A 19,631-nucleotide genomic window follows, 5' to 3' on the forward strand; every position below is an offset into this window, starting at 1 on the left:
AAACTTAGTATTTTAAGGCATTTTTTCATAATAGTACATTTTTGACAGGTAAAGTTAACATTTTTGACAGAAATTTCTATAAAAGAATATAAATTATTCCTATTATTATAGAGGAATTTCTTTCTTTTTTTTGTTAAAAGCCATATTGTATCATAGTCAGGCTTTTCGTGTCAGTCATTGTATTAAAAAAAATATTTTTTCCTATTAATTTCTAAATCAAAATATTAAAATATGAGTTTTTGTTTTTTGCATTTGGAGGAATTTTAGGAATTTTTTATTTATTGTTGACTTTTTTGGTAAAAAAACTATGTTAGCGTAGTCAGGCTTTTTGTGTCTTTTATGACATGTCAAAATGGGGGATTTTTTTCTATTAATTTCTAAATCAAAATATTAATATTTAAGCATGTTTCGGGGCATTTTATTGCATTGACATTTTTCGTTAAAAGCCAGATTGTAGCTGCTACAGGTCTCGGCTACAAACAACCCAGGATCAAGTCTAACATCCGGGAATGAAGACGACTTCATCACAGACCAAGTGCAATTAAAACCAACCAACACCTGTGACACTGCCCTACGTCACTGATACGTCACTTAGCAGGATGGTTGCTAGGTTAGGCTAAAACAATCGATATCAATTAAGGCACAATCTGCTTAACGGACTAAGATTCTGATCAAAAACATAAACAGAACGAAACAATAAACAGTAAAAGCACAGATTATTCTTACTCACCGACAGATTCGCGTTCCCAGGTTTGACATGGAGGTTTAAACAGTGACAGCTTCGTCCGGCGGGGGCAGTTAGTTTTTTTCCCTCGGGCACGATGAAGTTCACGATCCGTTTGGTGTTGGAAACAAAGCGCTGGTGGAGATTTGGCCGAGGATCTTCCTTCATCTGAGTCCTGTGTCCTTTTCTGTCTGTCAATCTTCAACTTTCATTTTTTTGTTTGTCAGCATCCACCGTACAACGACAGCCTCGAGCCCGTCTCTCTGTCGACATCCTCTGACGTCATTCACAGGCGTCGGGAATCAGTTGCGTGCACGCGTGCACGCGTGCGCGTGACACGTGCACGCGTGCACGCAACTGATTTCCAGTCAACGCAGAGGGTTGTTTTGTTTGTTTGAACGCATTTAAATTTTTGTCAAAATGTATTCAAGTAAAAGTGGACGCTATAAACCTGACGTAAAAACAAACAAAAAAAATCGGAGCACTTTTCGTTTGTAAACAAATCTTTACTGATACAGTTAAGAATATTGATACAGAAATGTAAAGCTACTATAATGCACATACTCTATGGACGTGTGAATCAGAACGGGCACCAGATGGATTATAATAAATAGTTGAACACAACATCTGTACACAGAAACACTGCCCCATCATCCATAGAAATGTACATTTACCAGTACGACATTTAGAATTATCAGCAATTTTACCAATGACGAAAGAAAAATAAAAAATAAAACCGACTTTCATCCCGCGTCGTTAAACTTCTCTTTTACCATCTTTGCTGTTTGTCGTTTTTTTGTGTGTGTGTTTGTTTTGTTTTTGTTTTGTCGTTGTTAGTTTTTTTAAAATAAAACACGAGCAACTACTGAATTTATGAGGGGATTATTTACAGACAGGTTCCTAAACAAGAAACTCCATAAAGGCACAATTGTCTATACAACATGTACAAAAACAAATCATCTGGAGAAAAAAAAAGTTTCTGGAGCTGACGAATAAACATTTCAAAAAAAAACAAACAAAAAGGATTGGTCATTATTATAATTATCATGTGATTGCACGTACAATTATATGAATGTCAGCATCTGTGCTTTGAGAAGGGCTGTTTGTCAGAAACCAAGGCCCTGAAAAGTGTTTTCAGTCTTACAAAGTGACGAGAATTCCAAAAATAGGAAGGAGGGGCAGAAAGACGAGGAGTAAGAGTGGTGGAAGAAGAGGAGGAGGAGGAGGAGGAGGAGGAGGAAGAGGAGGGGACAAACCAGAGTCCTTCAGGTGGCAATGACCAGTCTGTCCTCATCGTCACTGGACACGTCGTCGTTGTCATCAATCACTTTTTGCCAGCTTGTCATTGGTGGCGGCCTCGGGGGTGCAGGATCACTGGCTCCCTCTACTGGTGACCCCTTCTCGACCTTGGCCAGGCTCACCTCGGCCGGCGATGGCGTCAGACGTGGTGTTTTCTCCGCGATCTCTGCGCAGACGTTGCCTGCCGTCGGCTCAGGAGATCCGCTGACCTTCAGAGAAGGAGCTGCTGGAGAGGCAGACGAAGACGAAGAACCCAGCTCGCCGGTTTGGAGCGACGGAGCTGCCGCGGCGTCAGGACTCCCCTGCCGCTCAGAGGAACCAGGAAGAGGACTGAGGGTGGACAGGGGGCTGAGGGAGGGGATGACGGCGGGTGTTGACAATCTGCAATCCTGGTACCTGAGTCTGTGGGCCGCTGCTCTGGGAGGTGGGGTTAGTGGCCAGAACCTGCAACCCCAGGGTGGCGTTAAGGGTGAGGCCTTGCTGAGGCAGCAGCTGTGTGGGCGTCAGCCCCGTGCTGGTCAGGCCCATGAGGTTCAGTGTCTCCAGACCCATGGGCTGTATGGTCTGAGCCTGCAGCCCGGTCACCTGGCCCAGGTTGAAGCAAGGGACAACGCTGCTGATGGGCTCCTGGACCACCAGAGGCTGAGGGCGCAGGCTCTCCGGTTGAGGCGAAGCAGTCGGGGGCGGTAGGGGGCTGGTGTTTCGGTGGATGACACCCACCGCCGGGAAGGTGAGCTGGACGGGTCCGGCCTGGAGCGGCACGAAGGTGGAGTAAGCTGCCAGACCAGCAGGGACCAGCTGGATCCCTCCTACTGGTACCATGCTGTAGGAGGAGCGGGAGGGCTGCTGGGAGTGCAGGGGGAGGTGACTAAAGAGATGGGTCTGTGTTTCTGCCCCTGGTGGTTGGGAGAGGACCTGCGGAGGAAAGTGTCCAAGTCCTTGGGGGGCAAACGAGGAGGTCTGAGTGCTGCGGTCCACGGGTACGCCTGAGTCAGCAGGAGGGGAACCAGAGGAGTCCTGGGAAAACACACACACAAAAACACCACCAGGGGGCGAGGGAGGTGTATTAATTTTAACACAACTGTAGCAAAATGCTGAAGATTTAAAGGGACAGTCCAGTTTTAGTAAAGTCTGGTTGGACGAGGCTCTGAGAACCAAGACACTGAAACCCACGAGTACCTCGAAAATACTTGGTGAAACTGTCCAGGTACTGGTACTGAACAAGTATTTGGTACACGTATGTAGCCTTTTTTTAAAACATGAAACCATGGGTAACCATGGTAACATAGAGCCGAACAAAAATTCCAATTTCACAATTGTGAAACCTGCTGTTAGCCAAAGTTAATTATCACTGAGCCAATTTCCCATCATCCACCAGAGACTAATTATATATTTTTTCATTTCCATCCAACCAGATTACAAAGAAAATCCTGTACTGTCCCTTTAAGACACCATGTGTCCATCAAACCAGTGCAGTATTCACCTGGTGTGTTTACAGGGGCTGTCATGCAGGGGTCAGAGGGCACGGACAGGACAGAAGGACGCAGAGACACACACTGAGAAGACACGGGTCTCACCTGTCCTGGTCTGGTGCTCTTCACTGTCACTGGGGGACTGGGGGGGACGTCAAAGTCGGGGTAGTCGATGGACATCTGCCTGCAGGGGGACACCGGACTCATCATGTGGACCGACTCTGTGTCTGAGGTGCAGGACTCGGACATGGCGGTGGTGACGGTGGGTGGGAGGGGGCGGTAGCAGGGGACAGAGAGGGGGATCTGTCTGCCGAGGGACAACGGGCTGAGCATGGGGACAGAGTCCGACTCTGAGGCGCCGGACTCTGGAGCTGCGGGGCGGGGGGGGGGGGGGGGCGGTAGCAGGGGACAGAGATGGGGATCTGTCTGCCGAGGGACAACGGGCTGAGCATGGGGACAGAGTCCGACTCCGAGGCGCCGGACTCTGGAGCTGCGGGCCGGGAGGGAGGGAGGGACACGGAGCTGATGGACATCTGCGCCAGCAGGGCACTGGGGGGGACGTCGGACTCTTTGGAGGGGACGTGCTGAGGGCTGGCGGAGACGGACGGGTTGGTGGACAGGCCCGACTCGGCCTGGCTGTCCTCCTCTTCCTCCTCGTTGTCGTCATTCTCCTCGTCATCGGGGCCGTCGGAGTCGTCTCCGTCAGAGTCCTGACGGTCGGCGCTGCTCACCTGACTGCGGTCTCCTGAAGACAGGAGGGAGAAGAGTGAGTGGGTGGGAGGACTATTCTTAGGGACATGAGTCACTGCTGCTGCTGTGAAACAAAGTCCAGGGTTTTTGGTCAACATTCCACACCACCATCACTGCAGCTGCTGGTTTGTTAAAAAATGTAAGAAATTGTTTTTTAAAAACACAGAAAGTCTGCTCACTTCCTGTCAGCACCAAAATCAACATTTTAAACTGGCACTTCACAACTTTTAGCTTCTTTTTTCCTACTTTGTCTAAATGAAAACCGTTCGTCAAAACTTGTACTGACGACTAATAACTTTTTAAACATTTGTAAACATTTTCATTTTGTATTGAACCGAGTTGAGTGGAATCTGAAGTTTTTATAACTATTACATTTGGATTTACACGCTTCTAAAAATCTGGGGTTAAAGACAAACTAACAGGGTAACTTTTTCCCCTGTGAAGTCACAAACACTGCTGCTGCTGCTGTCACTGCTGCTGCTGCTGTCACTGCTGCTGCTGCTGCTGTCACTGCTGCCTCTGCCGTGAAAACCCTGGAGCTCCATCACAGAGCGAGGAGGAGAAACAAATGTTCTCACACAGACCTGGAGCAGAGGATGCTTTCACTCAGGGGGGCGCCCCGTCTCTCACCCTCTCTCTCACCCTCTCTCTCCCTCTCTCTGTCTTTTTATCTATCTAAAATTAGCTGCAGCAATTTCCTCTCTGTAAATGCTGTGAACGCTGCCCACATGTGCTTTGAGTTAACGGGGGAAGAAGCTGCATTTTTAATTAGACCGTGGCAGAGCCATTGATCGGCATAGCAACAGAGACACGGTCAGGGACCGGCCAGGGTTTCAACGCAGATCTGGTGGCGTCTTTTGCAGGACTAAAAGGAGACATTCTCCCCCAGAACTACTGCCCCCCGGTGGTTGTTGTTGTTGAACAGGTTTTTTTTGTGACTACAAACTACTGCCCCCCGGTGGTTGTTGTTGAACAGGTTGACTACGTGAAGAAGACGGAGAAACTCTGTACCAGAATCCTCTGCGTCCTGGTCCTCGGTCAGACCCTCAGGCAGACCCATCTCCATGCACTTCTTGCTGTGGGCCTTGGACTTCATGTGCTTGGTCAGGTTTCCTGCAACATTAAGAACGGAGGGAGAGGGGGTAAGGGGGTAAGAGAGAGAGGCAGGAGGGTCACACGGGTGGGCAGCGGCTGAACAATAGCACAGAAGGAGTTTATGTAAGAGAATGCGGTCGCTGAATGTAAAGGGTGAGTAAGTGATAAAGACATTTTTAAATGAACGTGGGCTGCTCTGACACCCAGAGCTGTGCTGCAGTGCAGCGTGGGAAGGCAAGTTGGATAAAGAAGGGTGAATCATACTGTCTTGGTTTGCGAGATGGAAAAAAAAAAAAAAAAAAAGAAAAACAAAAAAAAAACAACCTATTTAATTTTCAAAACTTTTCAAAAGACAACAGGAAGCAGCGCTGGGCAGAAAGTGCACCATGAGTGATCGCTGCAGCGGCTTCTTTGTTGATTTATGAAAGTAAAGGGATGTTCCACGAGTTTTACTGCAACAACTCAAATCTACGTTCATCTGTGGATTTCTCTAAACTCTGTGCTTTACCTTTTTTTGGGGCTAACCTTTAGCAACAAAATGTATTTTTTTGTTCAATAATAAATACTTTAAAATACTACAGTGTGGATTGTGAGTACAATTCTTTCTTTCGAATTATTTCCTGATCAACTTGGGTATTTTATTAAATGAAAGAAAATTTATAATGGGCAAAAATTAAGTGATTATTGACATCTAGTCACAGGCTGGATGTGGAGGTTTTGCGAGCCAGAAGTGGCCCCCGGGCCAGGTGTTTGAGACCCCTGCTTTAAGGTATAAGGGAGCAAACATTTAACTTTCTACCAGGATTTGGTCAAATCTACAATTTGAATATTTATTCTGGCTTCCAGTAGTTTTTGTGGTTGACATTTAGTTTCCTTTTGTAAATGTTTAAATATTTAAATACATTTTAACTTCTATCTTTTGGGGCCGAGAGGAAAACCTTAGGCAAACCCAGCAGGGATTTTAACATCTGAAAGAGTTACTGCCGATGGAAATTAGGCTTCTAGCAAACTGGGATCTTTTTTTTTTACATTGTTTTAAATTGTGTACACTGTCTCTTCTCAAATAAAATAATACTAAATTTAAAACAAGGTAGCCGACCTTTTGTCTTGAAGGAGAAGTTACACTGGACACAGTGGTACGGCCGGACGTCAGAGTGGGTGCGGATGTGTTTGCGCAGCATGCTTGGCTTCTTACAGCGGATTCCACATTCCTCACAGATGTATTTGCCACGCCCACGCCCACGTACATACACGTACTCTTCGTTGGACTTGTACCTGCGGGTGTAGAACAGACACTCAGAACAAAGACGGACGCGGAGAAAAAAATCACCAAATCATCGCCACTGAAACCGTACCCGCCGTCGAAGATTTTGACACGTCTTGGTTCCGTTTTAGACGCGAGGTCCTTGTCCACGTCGGTGCTGGCTTGACTTTCTGGCTGCACCTTGGCTCTGCCCTCAGCTGATACTGACCTCTGAGTCACCTGTAGCTGCAGAAGCAAAAACAAAATCTTAGTCATGTTAACCAAATATTACTTGGAAAACATCGTTACGCAACCATCTCTGACTTCATGCAAGTCAATACTCTTGGTAGCCAGACAGCTGGGAACGTTCTTATACACAGTTTATGGTGCGAATAAACAGTTCTCCAAAATCGGTTCCTACCCTCTGCATGACATCTTTCAGCTTCCCCGAATACGTCAGGAAGTCACTCTTCCCGTTCGTCCTTATGGCTGAGGTGTAGTGAATTTTCTTGGAGCTCTGCTTGGAGTCAAACAGAGACATGACCACCTTGGTGGGCAGCCCAAGAGGGTTGGGGTTGTTGGGGCTTATTGTCCACGTGGCATACGCAGACGTCTTAAGGTCCGCCTGTGGGAGGTGAAGAGGTTTCCTCTTCATCAGGAAACACCACGTGAACGTCGTAGTGGTCTTCAGGCTCGGGAAGGAGAGACGGTGGCTGTCTTTGGTGTTGACCACAGACACAGACGTGGTCAGTTTCACCTGGCTGCCATGGAAACTGGAAGGTTTAATGGGGGATTTGGCTGGCGTCCACCTCTGTTCCTCAGCCTTCTCCTGGGGCCTCAGTGAGTCGCCAGCTGTGATGCCGGGAACACCCTGAACTCTGGGTGTGGGATTCACAGCCTGGTTGGCTTCATGGATGACGGTGCTCGTGTCTTTCTCCAGACCGGTGCTGTCTGGGGACATGGGCTTCACATCGTCCGTGGCCTCAGAATCCTTCACTGCGTCGGCATTAACCTCGGGCAGAGGTGGAGCCTCGGTTTCGATCGGACTGTCCGCCGGTTCCGTGGTGCAAACCTGCCGCACCAGCATCAACTTCCGCTGCCGTGTCACTTCGGACATCTTGGAATTCAGATAGTTGGCCGACCTGCCGTCAGTCAGGCAGGCCACGCCGTGCTCATCCTTCGCTCGCTTTTGATGTTTTTCCATGTAGATGTCCAGACTGTTGGCGGGAGAAAGCATTCGTTTACTCGAAGCGGTGGGTTCGTGCTGTGGGCACAGAGTCACCGACGCCAGTTTTTGCGTGCACTGTAAAGACCCGTGAGGCAGCGCTCTGTCCTCAAAGTGAGTGTTAGTCGCTTGAGTTTGGGTTCGATCTTTCTTGGAAGAAGGCAGAGAGCGACTATCATCCGTGCTGTTGGAGGACGAGAGACTGTTTTTGTTGGGGGCGGAGGGAGCTGGGTGCATCTGCTCATGGGTAATCAGGATCTGTGGCAACGGCATATGAGCTGCTGGGGTCTGATCAAAAGACGGTCTCTGCTGTTCTCTGGACAACACCACAGTTTGTTTCTTCATCTCGGCCCCTGGTTGGTTGGGTTGAGCCACGTAGACATTCTGGACGGCGTCTGGAGACTTTGAGATGCTCAACATCGGGTTGGCTATGGGTATTGTTAAGACCGGCAGGGCGATCTGAGCGCCCTGTGTGTTGGAAAATGAAAACGTTTGGCTGGCTCTCATAGCAGGACACTGCATTTGGTATTTGGGCACAAAAGTCTTTTCTTCAGAACACGCTGCTTTGCTTTGGACGTTCTCATGACAAACCAACACTTGGTTCAGCGGTTGTTGCATCTTCTGACACATCTGGACCCTCGATGCCTGGTGCCAAGGGTGTGGAAGGCCGTGAACTTGAGGCTGCTGAGTTGGGCTGCCCAAATTGATGCACTGGACCATTTGTTCATTCTTCTGCAGCGGCGGCTCGCCCTTCTGCAGAACAAAAGGCTGAACCAAAGGACGTCTGTTGGCAATGTGAATCTGCTGCATTCTGTTTTGCGTAAAAGAGCTAACGTTTGTCATGGGGGTTTTATCCAAAGGTATAAAGGATTTCCGAACAGGTTGCTGACTTTCTGGGCCAATTTTTAAGGACATCTGCGGCACCAGTGGACCCCGCCTCCTTTCGATAAGTGGCACCTGGGGAACACTGCTAATTTTATGCTGGCCAGCTGGTGATAGAGATCGGCTCGGAGACACGTTGCCACAGTCAAAAGATTTGCTACGGTAATCACAAGAAATTTCCACCGATGGTTGCGTACAGGTGATCTGCTCCGAGGCAGCGCGTCTCATCATTCCAGGGACACCGAGAGTGTTGAACACAATGGGCATACCTTGAGGCTCTGGCATCTTGCCAACACATTCCACCCTGGACGGACTCTCTGATCTTGACGGTTCGTCTCTGTCAAAAGAGGCCGAGATGCTGGAACATCGTGAAAGGCTACTATCTCTGCTTAAGCTTCGAGAGAGGCTGGATTCAAAACTGGAGTCACCCGAGGACTGGTCCATTTGAGCAAGACGAATTCTTTTCTTTTTGGGTGGCAGTTTCTCTGCTGGGAGTTTGGACAGGCTCTCACTTCTCTGAGGCCAGTTGAACTGATCTGCAGGTTTATCCGTTGACTCGGACGCTTGGGTTTCGTGCTCCCTATCAGGCTCCTCTGTGACCAAAATCTCAGGAACCTGGATGTTGCTTTGACGAACCAAACGTGACTGATGGACAGGGGTGGAGCTTTCAGCTGTCTGTCCAGTGCAATCGGTAGATTTTTCCTTCATTTGCTTTCTGTGGTCAGTACTTTTAGGTTTAGATAGTTCTTCATGAGTCTTGTCAGCCAAAACATTCGGCCTAGGTTTAGTCATTTTATCTCTCTCCAAAAGGTCAACGGGAGACGCCCTATCCATTGATTCTGTCTCAAATGAATTGGGTCTACTAAGAGAGTTGGTGTGTCTAATGACCGACGTACCACTGCCTTGTCTCTGCATTTCAACTTTAGTAGAAGAGCTAATCTGGGTCTCTCGAATCGGCGACAGTCTGGACTCTGCCGTATTTATACCTCTTGCAATGAGCTGAACCGGAGGTGGCTTCGACTGACTGGTTTTTGGCTGTATATCCACTATTACGGCATGCTGAGAGTAGGGTTGTCCCGCTGTTGGGACATCAAAAGAAACAGGACAAGGTGGGTTTGTGTCAGTTGGCGACTGATCATCCTCGTCTCCAACACTTTTCATTATTCTTCTTTTTCTGATCGATGTCTGTTGATCGATGATTCCTGAGCCACTGGACGATCTCGGAGCCGTGCCAACGTGAAAAACATCTTGATCGGCGTCTTTTACGACGTTTGGTTTGTTCTTTGGGCCATGGAGCTCAGAGCAGTAGAATTTTTTGTGAGTCTCAAAATTCTCTAATTTTCTGTACCGGTTGCGACACGTTTCACATTCGTACATCGTGCCCTTGTTCTGCAGAGGCTTCCTGTGTCTGTCCTGACCGTGCTCAAAAGATCTGCTTCTTTGCATGACCTCGGCGGAACTACTCGGACCGTGGTAGCCTTCATCCATCGAGCGAACGGTAGGGAGGCCGTGTCCCTCTGCTGTAGAGAAGTCCTCCACTGCCACCTGTCTGACTAACATACGAGAATGCATCGCTGAATTTGGAGTTGCTGGGGTTGGCGAAAATACATCGTCATTGAATGAACTAAACTTCTCATCAAATGACTGGCAAATTCGCAAAGGGTGGGGCAGAGGGGCAACGTTGACAGGAAGTGCAGAGTGTCCAGGTGTGGTCGGCACAGAGTTACTCCTCGTAATTGGCAAACAATCCATTGGCGGGTACTGAGAAGGTACTGAGAGAAGAAATACTGGCTTAGATTTATCTGTTGGGGTAAACGGGGACTTAGGGATGTCAGAGCTGGAACTTGACCTTCTGCCCATTGGTTTTAGATCAAACTGGAAGGAGTCTTTAAATATGTACGACTTGGGAGAATCAATGCTCCCTCTCCTTGAAAGTGAAGTCCTTCTTGGTTTGACACTGTCCAGCTGCTTGTTGTCAACTACTGCTTCATTATCAGATATTAACTTTGAGATCCGTTCCTCCAGGGAGAGAGCTTTGGCCTCCAGAGGGGGGCGCATCTGTCCAACTGAAGCTCGTGGCTTTGAATCAGGTGCTACATGCATCACTGTGGCAACCACAGGGGGGTGAACAGGATGTGGGTTCTTCACGATGTCAACGTCCACCGGAGGAGTGATCTTGACAAACGGGCTGGGTGGACTCATTGCCTGGTCAGCACTTTCAGATCGCGAGAAGTAGCCGGAATCCGTGCTTCCCAGACTGCGTGGACTGAGCAGACACTTGGGCTGTTGCTGCTGTGAGAAGTCTGTGGCTTGTTGCCTCTGAAGTTGAGCATGTCCAACCAACAGCGGGGACTTGCACTGTTGGTCTTCGTCCTCACTCACAGTATCTAGTGAGGGATTAGTACCGTCCACTTCCTTCAGGGATGACAGGACTGTAATGCTGGACCTCAAACTGGCCGTCTGGAAGTCTCGCTGCCGCTGTGCAGCTGCGGTCTGTTCTGGCGCTGCACCTGTGACTCGTGGGCTATCTGCTCTTTGAGGGGAGACGTTTACTGGATATACAACAACTTTTGGAAGGGCGGCTGTCACTTTTGGCTCATAGGCCCTCTGGGCAGGGACCGTTTTGACAGCGTCAAACATGGCTGGTGGCTCGCCTTCTCCGTGACTGGCCTGGTTTGTACCTGTATTCTGTAAACTGATTTCAGACAGTGCTGCCAGACTGCTCTGGGACGAGTCGGGGTCTAAGTCCGCGGTACTGCCCTCCTCATCACTGTCCCCGCTCTCTTCGACCTCTGAATGAGCACCGAGGGCTTTGTCAGATTCCTGGGAGAGCGATGCACCTCCAGATTCAAAGCGTGCAATTAGACCCAGTTTTATGGCGTGAGCATGAGACTTCTTGTGCTTGTATAGGTTGCTCTTGGTCTTAAACGAAAAGCCACACGTCACACAAGGGTACGGTCTTTCCCCTGTGTGGGACCTGATGTGTTTGAGCAACACGCTGGGTTTTGCACAGGCCCGGCTGCAGTATTCACAGACATATTTTCCTGGCTTTTTAGGCTTTTGTTCCTTGGAGAGCTGTTCGGCAGCAAAGTTCATGACGGTGGCCACCTGAACTTGGTTGCTGCCAGGTGTAACTGGGACCTGAATGGTGCTGGGAACGCTGGCTGAAAGAGACTGGCACGTTTGCACGATGGGCGGCTGGCTCTGTGGCAAAGTACTGGACCCAGAGGGAACGGGAGCGTGAGTTAGAGCGGCTGGTCCGGTGTTAAAGCTCATGTGCAAGGCGGGCTTTTCTGCATTTGAAACCACAGGCATGAACTGTGGCGTACCCTGTGTAGCCGCCTGCACACTTCCCTGTAGCGGCGCCGCAATGCCGATAACGTTTCCCTGTTTGTCTATGTAATACGTCTGCAAGTGGGAAGTGTGGGGCTGCAGACCGACGTTGACAGCTGGCATCGCCGGTAATTCAGCGCTGGACTGAGCGTGAAGAGCGGGGACTGGTTGTCCAATGGCTGCCACCTGCAAGGCATTTTTCCTCTCTGCAAGTGAACTCAAGTCCGGCTCCATGGCTTTGAGCAGAACATCAAGCGGAGCACTGCTGTGGTATGACGCTCTCTCGGGGCAGGGTTCTGGGCTCTGGATGTCTTTGGGCTGAGACGCCGCGGCGGTAATCAACGAGCTCTCCTCAACATGGGCGGGCTGCAGCGACGGTGGCCTGGACGACGTTTCTTCCCTCTTCAACCGTTCAGCGTCAGCTGCAGGTGATCCCTCCTCAGGGGGCGGAGCAACAGGTGGGTCATCGCGTGGGTCTCGGGTCGAGGGACTGTGGGACGGACTGCTGGGAGAGGGCGGGGTTTCCTTGGACGACGCTCCGTGAAGCACAGCTTCAGAGGCCTTCGACTGCAGGGGCTTCTTCACTGGAGATTTGGGAATTTTCTTGAGCTGGTTCTCTGCAACGATCTTTTTCCTCTTCAGGCCTTTTATACTATCCGCATTTCGGCGGTTACTTTCAGGTACACCTGAAGAAAAGAAAAAAAGAAAAAGAAATGAAGAACGTGTAAAGTGTTTACAGCAAAACAGTGAATATTAGCATAGTTCACAAAAAGACACAACCATATTTTATTCACTCAAGAAAAGTTGTTTATGGTTAAATGTTCTTAGAGCTAGAACCATCTTTGAGGAATGTTATTACCAATAATTTCCAGCCAAGGTAAAGGTTTCCATTTGAAAAGGTTAATTTAGTTTTTATGGGGTGTCTTTTTATTCATGTGATGTGTGACTAACATCACACACACATAAAACAAAAAGAATGCGTGGGTTGCATTCTTTTCTTCCAGGTACTCTACGTGATCGTTCTGTTGACCTGTCTGATCAGAACAAAACAAGACAGACTGTTTCCCAACGCCGCTGACAAACTGTGCATGCACTCAACGCTGCATTCCAGTAATAATGCAGGTCTGTTTTTAAAAGAGGGCACACCCAAACCACGGTGTTCCATCGTCATGTGTGTGTGTGCTCACTAATGACTCAGGCGAGCAGGAGCTTTTCAAGGACATGTTGCATAATGTTCAGCAGCCGCCGCGCCGGCCTCGTCACACTTTCCTGGCTTGTGCAGGTATTTCCCGAGATGAGGTCAGGGTTCCTCCGTCTTTACATAGGTTAATCCCTTCTCCACACAAACATGCAACCACTGAGCCTTCTCTGAAGCGCCACGCTTGGAGTGCTCTCCAAACAAACACTCTGATTTCTCTAAATAAAGCCATTAAACACACGAGAAAGTCATCAAGGTCTTTAGCTTTCCTCGACGGGCACGAAAGTGGAAAATCTACAATATATTCCTCAACCTCAGATTTTTTTTTTTCCACCATAAACACTGCTGCAGAAACAAACAGCTTGCACTGCGTTCTATCCCTCAGAATTGTTAGAAAGCACTCAGACACTCAGACCAAAGTAAAAGTTCTAAAAAAAAATCAGCAAATAAATCCACACCACTGACTTGAACCTGAACATGTACATTCTAAAGCCCTGGGTTAAATGCTGTATAAAAACCTCTTCTGTTCGTTCCAGTGAACACAGCAGGGATGGAATGAACATGTTAATAGCGGTGATTAACTAGATTATTCTGACTGACAGGTCAGTTGCGTTGCGTGTCGAGACCAAACTGTTTTTATGCGTCTGAATGCAGGGTTCCAAACCCTAAAGTGGTGAGTCAAGGCCCGACCTTTTCAAAGTCAACAATGATCCTTCACCGTTTTTACAAGTTACATAAAATCACAAACCAGCAAAAAAAAAAAAATTAGGAAAATATCTGGCAACAGCCAAAACCTGACGATAACTGTTAAGATACCTTAAAGTAAGCCTAGAAATTTATATATATATATAAAACAATAATATTTGGAAAAAAATGTAGTGTTCAACTTTGCCTGAAATAACCTGAACGTTACCACGGAAACAGTCGGAACCAAAAAGTCAATAAATGTCGTCCAAAAAAAAAGAAAAAAGAATCAGCCCACAGAAAGGTGAAGGTGACGACACACACAGCCTAAATGTTTCCAACCTCAGCGGAAACTAAGTCAAAAATTTCAAAATTGTTAATGTAGACGGAATTATAGCAACAAAAAAAAAAAAACCAACAAATTTCACAATCACACAAAATGTTACTACATTTACATTTAGGTACTTTAAAAAACATGGACAGATACATTGATGCTGTTTTTCACCCATTCGTTGATGATGTAAAATCATTATCAATTAAACCACAATAAAAAAAAACCCAAGGACAAATAAGTCATTCTGTTTCCCTCCTACCTTTTTGTGAGGCTTTGGGGTCCTTAAGCTCTTTCTGTGCCTCTTCAATTTTATCTGTAACACAGGAGGGGGAGAAGACATGTCAGTGTGTGGACGCTGCCCCCGGTGTCTGTGGTGCAGCACTGAACGCTCACTGACAATCCTGGAGATGTTTCCTCTACAGCTGTGGAGCTGCAGGAAGGTCTTTAAAAATGAGAAACAGATCTTCCACCACACACACACTCACACACACACTGACACACACACACACAGAGAGTGAACTATGACAGTATGGAAACCAACAAGATTATAAACAGAAGTTGATCTGGACGCACACACACACACACACTGACACACACGTACATTACGTTTGATTCATATTTGAAAAACGGTGAAATCGATGAAGTTCCGTCTTGGTCCCAGTGTCAGAAGGATTTACACTTAAATCCAGACCTTTTCATAAACATCGCACTCACAACCCAAAATGCAGCAGGTGAGTTTTTTTTTTTCCAATACCATTTTCTTATCAACTTTGTAACAACCGTTTATATATTTATATTTCCTTATATAAAACAACACTGCACCCCCCAGCCCCACCCCCGTCTATTTTTTATTATGTAACACTAGGCTGCGTGCTGACACTAAGCTTGGGTCTAAACACATGATTGTGGATGCCACTGGTGGAGCAGGTTTTCCAGGACCGTGGAAACTGGACGGAAAAGCCCAGATGAGTCCTGGAGGAGCGGCGGCAACAATTCTGTTCTAGATTACATAAACACTAAATGGAGGGTGACGAGGACATTCTTTTCTGGTTCCCAAAATTAGAGGGCAATGCCGGGAATATTATGAAAAGGGGGAGGAGACGGAAGAGGGAGGAGGAGGAAGAGTCGGCATTTTATTTACTGTGCAGAAATTAGGAAGCTTGAGAAAAATGCACTCTAAATATCCAAGAATAAACTCTGAATTTCTCTTTATCTTATGGGCATCAAAATGAATAAATCATTATTTTTCTGGTACTAATTATTTATCTACACATTTCTACAACATTTCGATCAATATTGACTGAAAATTAAATGTTCTCTCTGTGTTGATGCCTCTTCACCGTGGAGCCAGAAAAACTCAGGCATAAAGAGCGCTAACTTCCTCTCCAGAGCCACATCCTCTTCCCTCTCTCCTCGTCTGTGCGTCCCCCTCGACCTCAGCCTCAGATTACATAATGCGTCCACACCCCTGCCTGCGCTGCCGTGCCAGCAGAAACAAAGGCGTCCTGCCAGAAGGAACGCAGCGGACACGGCACATGTGGAGCAGCCGCTGTTTGTTTGTGTGACAGACATTCAAAACACCCTCGCACACACACACACACACACACACCAGGTAGGCTGCGTGTTTGTCCTGACAACCCTGTTGGCATGGTGTCGCACCAAACAGGGAGGCTCCCGGAGCTTCCCTCACAGTCACGACCGCCGCGGCTAAAACCTCCAGGTTTCCACAGGTTCCTGGCCAGAGTTTACCAGCAAACCAAGCTCACAGAACAGAGGTTTATCTTAGTGGTTTCAGGACAAAGAGTCCCTGCAGCGTCACTTCATTGTTACAAACCTCGTTTCCAGAAAAGAGCTGGTAAACTTGGTATATATATAAAAAAAAAATTTTTCCAGAAAAGAGCTGGTAAACTTGGTACATATATAAAAAAAAAAATTAAAATCTAAAATAGTTATGGGACAGTTGTCCTGAGCCAATCACTGCGCAGCTTTCATTTGAAAAAAATCACCAATTATCTTAAAGTCCTGTTCGCTGTGACTATGCAAAAAATTTAATATGTCTTTATTTTTTCAATTATATTATTATTTGTATTTATTTAATCTTTGGTTTCAGAGACCTTCTGGTTAAGACACTGAATACCTTTTTTTTTTTATTTGATTGTTAGAAAGTTTACCAACTGTTCTGGAATTTTTTTTTTCCTACATATGTTCAACAAACCAAAGAACAAGTGATTACTGCCCAATGGAAATCCCATTAGTGGCGGCCTGTGTTAGCAGAGAGTCCGCTATCATGGATCAGGACGCCTTCCTTATATAAGAAGCCACAAACAAGACCCCACGTGTTGAGTGACAGCCACGAAGTTGGGCCTCGGCGGCATCTCGGGGAAAAGAAAAAAAAAAAAGAAGAAGAAGAAAGTCAAATCTAAATGAGTGGAAATCTAGAGACAAGGCAGGGTTAGCCTGAAAAAAAGAAACAAAAACATGTTCCATCCACTGTTCCCCGGTTATTAAGACAGCAGGGAATGATTACGAGGTCGCTCCGATTTCCCTGCTGTGGTTGCGTGGCCAAGGTGGTCTGGGTGACGGCTCCATGTTTCACTGTGGGGATTTATTTTTTTTCATGGTGACATCTGAAATGTGTGTAAGTGTCCTAGAACCACGGGAGAACAATGGAAGGAATGTCCATAAAACCCTGCTGCTGCTCCTGCTGCTGCTGCTGCTGCAGGGTGATGAAAACCAGAGCAGGTTATGGAACATGACCACGAAGATGGAGGGTGGAGTGAGGAGAACATTTAAACTCTGAGGCTCCAGTAATAACTACAGAGGGGATTAATCATGTGTCGGACGTGAAAGTCCGGGGAAAAGAGCGCTGAGTTAAAGCTGATAACAGTCGACTGTGGAACAACCAGCCTCAGACCCAGAGGAACAACATCAGAAAAATAAGACAAAAAAAAATCTACATGTAAAATATTAAAGAATTAAATCATAAATTAACAAGAATTAAAATGTCACAAAGCGTAGCCAGGCTAAAAAATTAGCTTAAATCAGACAATGAACTTGTTGTTTTTGTTAAGCTTGTAGTTGTCACCACGATAATTAATTAGAATTCCCCTTTAATACCAATATAAACATCCCCTTAAGGGAGCAGCAGAACTGAACTTGTTGAAAAAAGAAGTTTCCTCCAATGTTTTGGCTGCAGTTCCATTGAAAACAGTTCCGTTTCCTGACAAACCAGCCAGTGTTTGCATAAGAAAATAAAACCAAAGTTGTCTGACATCATTAACGACAGGCACGGCTCTTGTTTACACTGCTCTCCAGGATCCCACGAAATTCAGGGCAATGTCACAAACCATTACATTTCACAGAAAACAACTGGTCTAGCACAGATGGAGCCAAGTCTTCAGGTTAAAACCCAGCTTTTATGGAGCGTTAATTCACTGAAAGGTTGAAAATGTCATCTGGGGGACAGAATATGAACTGTTAGAGCATCGTGTTTGGGTCAGAACTGTGTTAAGGTTTTAAACCTGATATTTGAGGGGGAAAATCTCTGTGCTGCATATAAAAAATTCTTAAAATATTCCTTAAAACTTCCTGAAAACCACTACTTTATTAAAAAATTCTTAAAATATTCCTTAAAAGTTCCTTAAAACTACTACTTTATTCACAAAGATCCCGAATTAAATCAATTTCATCTTAATTACTATTTTCTGCTCACAGCAGACCGTCTCCCAATAACTCGCTCAATTTGTCAAATCTTAGCTTTTGAAAAAAAAAAAGTTTTTTTTTTGTGCTCCATAATTTTCCCCACGGAAACAAAAGCTACATTTCTGTTGGTGGACGCGACTGAATCCTCCATGGAAACCTTTTAAAACGATAACAGTATGGATTGAAGCAGCAGGTGTCACTGTGCCACCTGAAGCTGCCGCGGGGCCGTGATGTAACGCTGCCATATCTGCGTCCGTGTGCGGATCATTATCCGTCAGACCTCTTAATCAACTCGGACGGGCTTCCCCTCCCACTGAGCGACCCCCGCGGCCGCGGCTCGTGGGCTATAAACTCACATCAGGAGGGCGTCGGGATTGAGCGGTTGGTGTGCAGTGACGTCACGCTGGCGCCCGGGGACAAATGTAAACACAATTACTGTGGAACTCTAGACGGTGTGGATAAAGAGCGGGAGAAGAGGAGTGGGCTGCAGGACAGGGGGGGGGGAGGTCGACAGAGGGGGGTGTTGTCATGACAGTGACCTCTGAGCGGCCCTCCCACTCTGACTCCACGTGTATCACTCTCCATAACGGTGGGGGACCAGGAGTGGAAGCGGCCTTGTATCTGAGCTTTTCATTTCAGCACACAATATTCTAAGGTGAAGGTTCTAAACATACGAATAAAGCACATCAAGGTTAACGTTGTTACAGTCAAGCTGTGAACTCACTCAGACAGGGGAGACGAACTCAACAAGCAGGGGGTAGAATAAAGTCACACTGTTCTACAAAAGATAAATGCTGTTTCGAGGAGAGGAAAAAAAAACTGGGCAAAAGAGTTTGAATTTGTTTAAATTTTAGAAGAATTTACAAGAGAAAAAAGAAAGAAGACGGACAAAAGTTTAAGTTTAAGTTTAAGATTTAAATGATGAATAAAATGTAGAAATACTGGGCCCTAAAGAGGAGGACGGTGCCGAAAGATCGACAATTTAGCAAAATGTCAACTGAAAACCATGACTATTTGCAAAAGAATTCAATCTGTATAAAAACAAAAAAACAGTAACGGAGACGTCTGATTGGCCCGTGGCCATCTGCACCAGTGATTCCAAAGACTTTCCAACAACAACCATCCAGACTAAAATGCCCCCCCCCGCTCCCCCCCACACACAGACCTGTGTTCTACAGATATAACGGCGTCGATGCCACGTCTGTGCAGCTCTTGGCTGACGTTTTTCTCCTCCCTGAGAATTCGCCCTGCGCCTGTTGGACAACAAACATACACCAGACTCCACACCCTCCCTCCTCCCATCAGCACCAGCCTGTGACACGTTCATGTTTTTCCTGGACAGGCTGCCCCTGCTGGGCCTCAACGCGCCACATGGCGGCCGTCAACGGCGTAGTGGCAGCTTTTCATGGCAGCCATATGCACGACAGGCGTCCCTTCGTTAAAGGATGCTGCTGATGGATTTTTCCAGGGAAGATGTGTTTTGTGGAAACACTCCCCTGCGTATGTAAGGGGGCGGGAGGGAGGGTGTGGGGGGGTCGTTTGTTGGCGTGGAGTTGTCATCAGTATGCGTGACGCCACGCCAGTTTGCCAGCAAACAAGTCAGAACAATGCCAGCGCTGACCACGTCGTGTGGGCAGATGGGCGTCCACCAGCTGCAGCGGCAACAGACACACGAGCGGCAGGACGTGTG

At 47.0% G+C, this 19,631-nt stretch overlaps 1 protein-coding gene across 1 annotated transcript in view; it reads right to left on the reverse strand.

Moving 5' to 3' along the window:
* Window positions 1-1,209: 1,209 nt before the first annotated feature.
* Window positions 1,210-19,631, reverse strand: part of hivep1 (HIVEP zinc finger 1) — an 80,878-nt gene continuing 62,456 nt past the window's right edge. The window contains 9 exon segments of the mRNA XM_025065224.1: window positions 1,210-2,395; window positions 2,397-3,040; window positions 3,601-3,767; window positions 3,887-4,240; window positions 5,257-5,358; window positions 6,440-6,615; window positions 6,696-6,829; window positions 7,005-12,709; window positions 14,499-14,552. Of these exon segments, the coding sequence (XP_024920992.1) occupies window positions 1,990-2,395; window positions 2,397-3,040; window positions 3,601-3,767; window positions 3,887-4,240; window positions 5,257-5,358; window positions 6,440-6,615; window positions 6,696-6,829; window positions 7,005-12,709; window positions 14,499-14,552 (7,742 nt within the window). The 3' untranslated portion in view covers window positions 1,210-1,989.

This window comes from Cynoglossus semilaevis, chromosome 18, assembly GCF_000523025.1.
Source record: "Cynoglossus semilaevis isolate Cse_v1.0 chromosome 18, Cse_v1.0, whole genome shotgun sequence".
NCBI lineage: Eukaryota > Metazoa > Chordata > Actinopteri > Pleuronectiformes > Cynoglossidae > Cynoglossus > Cynoglossus semilaevis.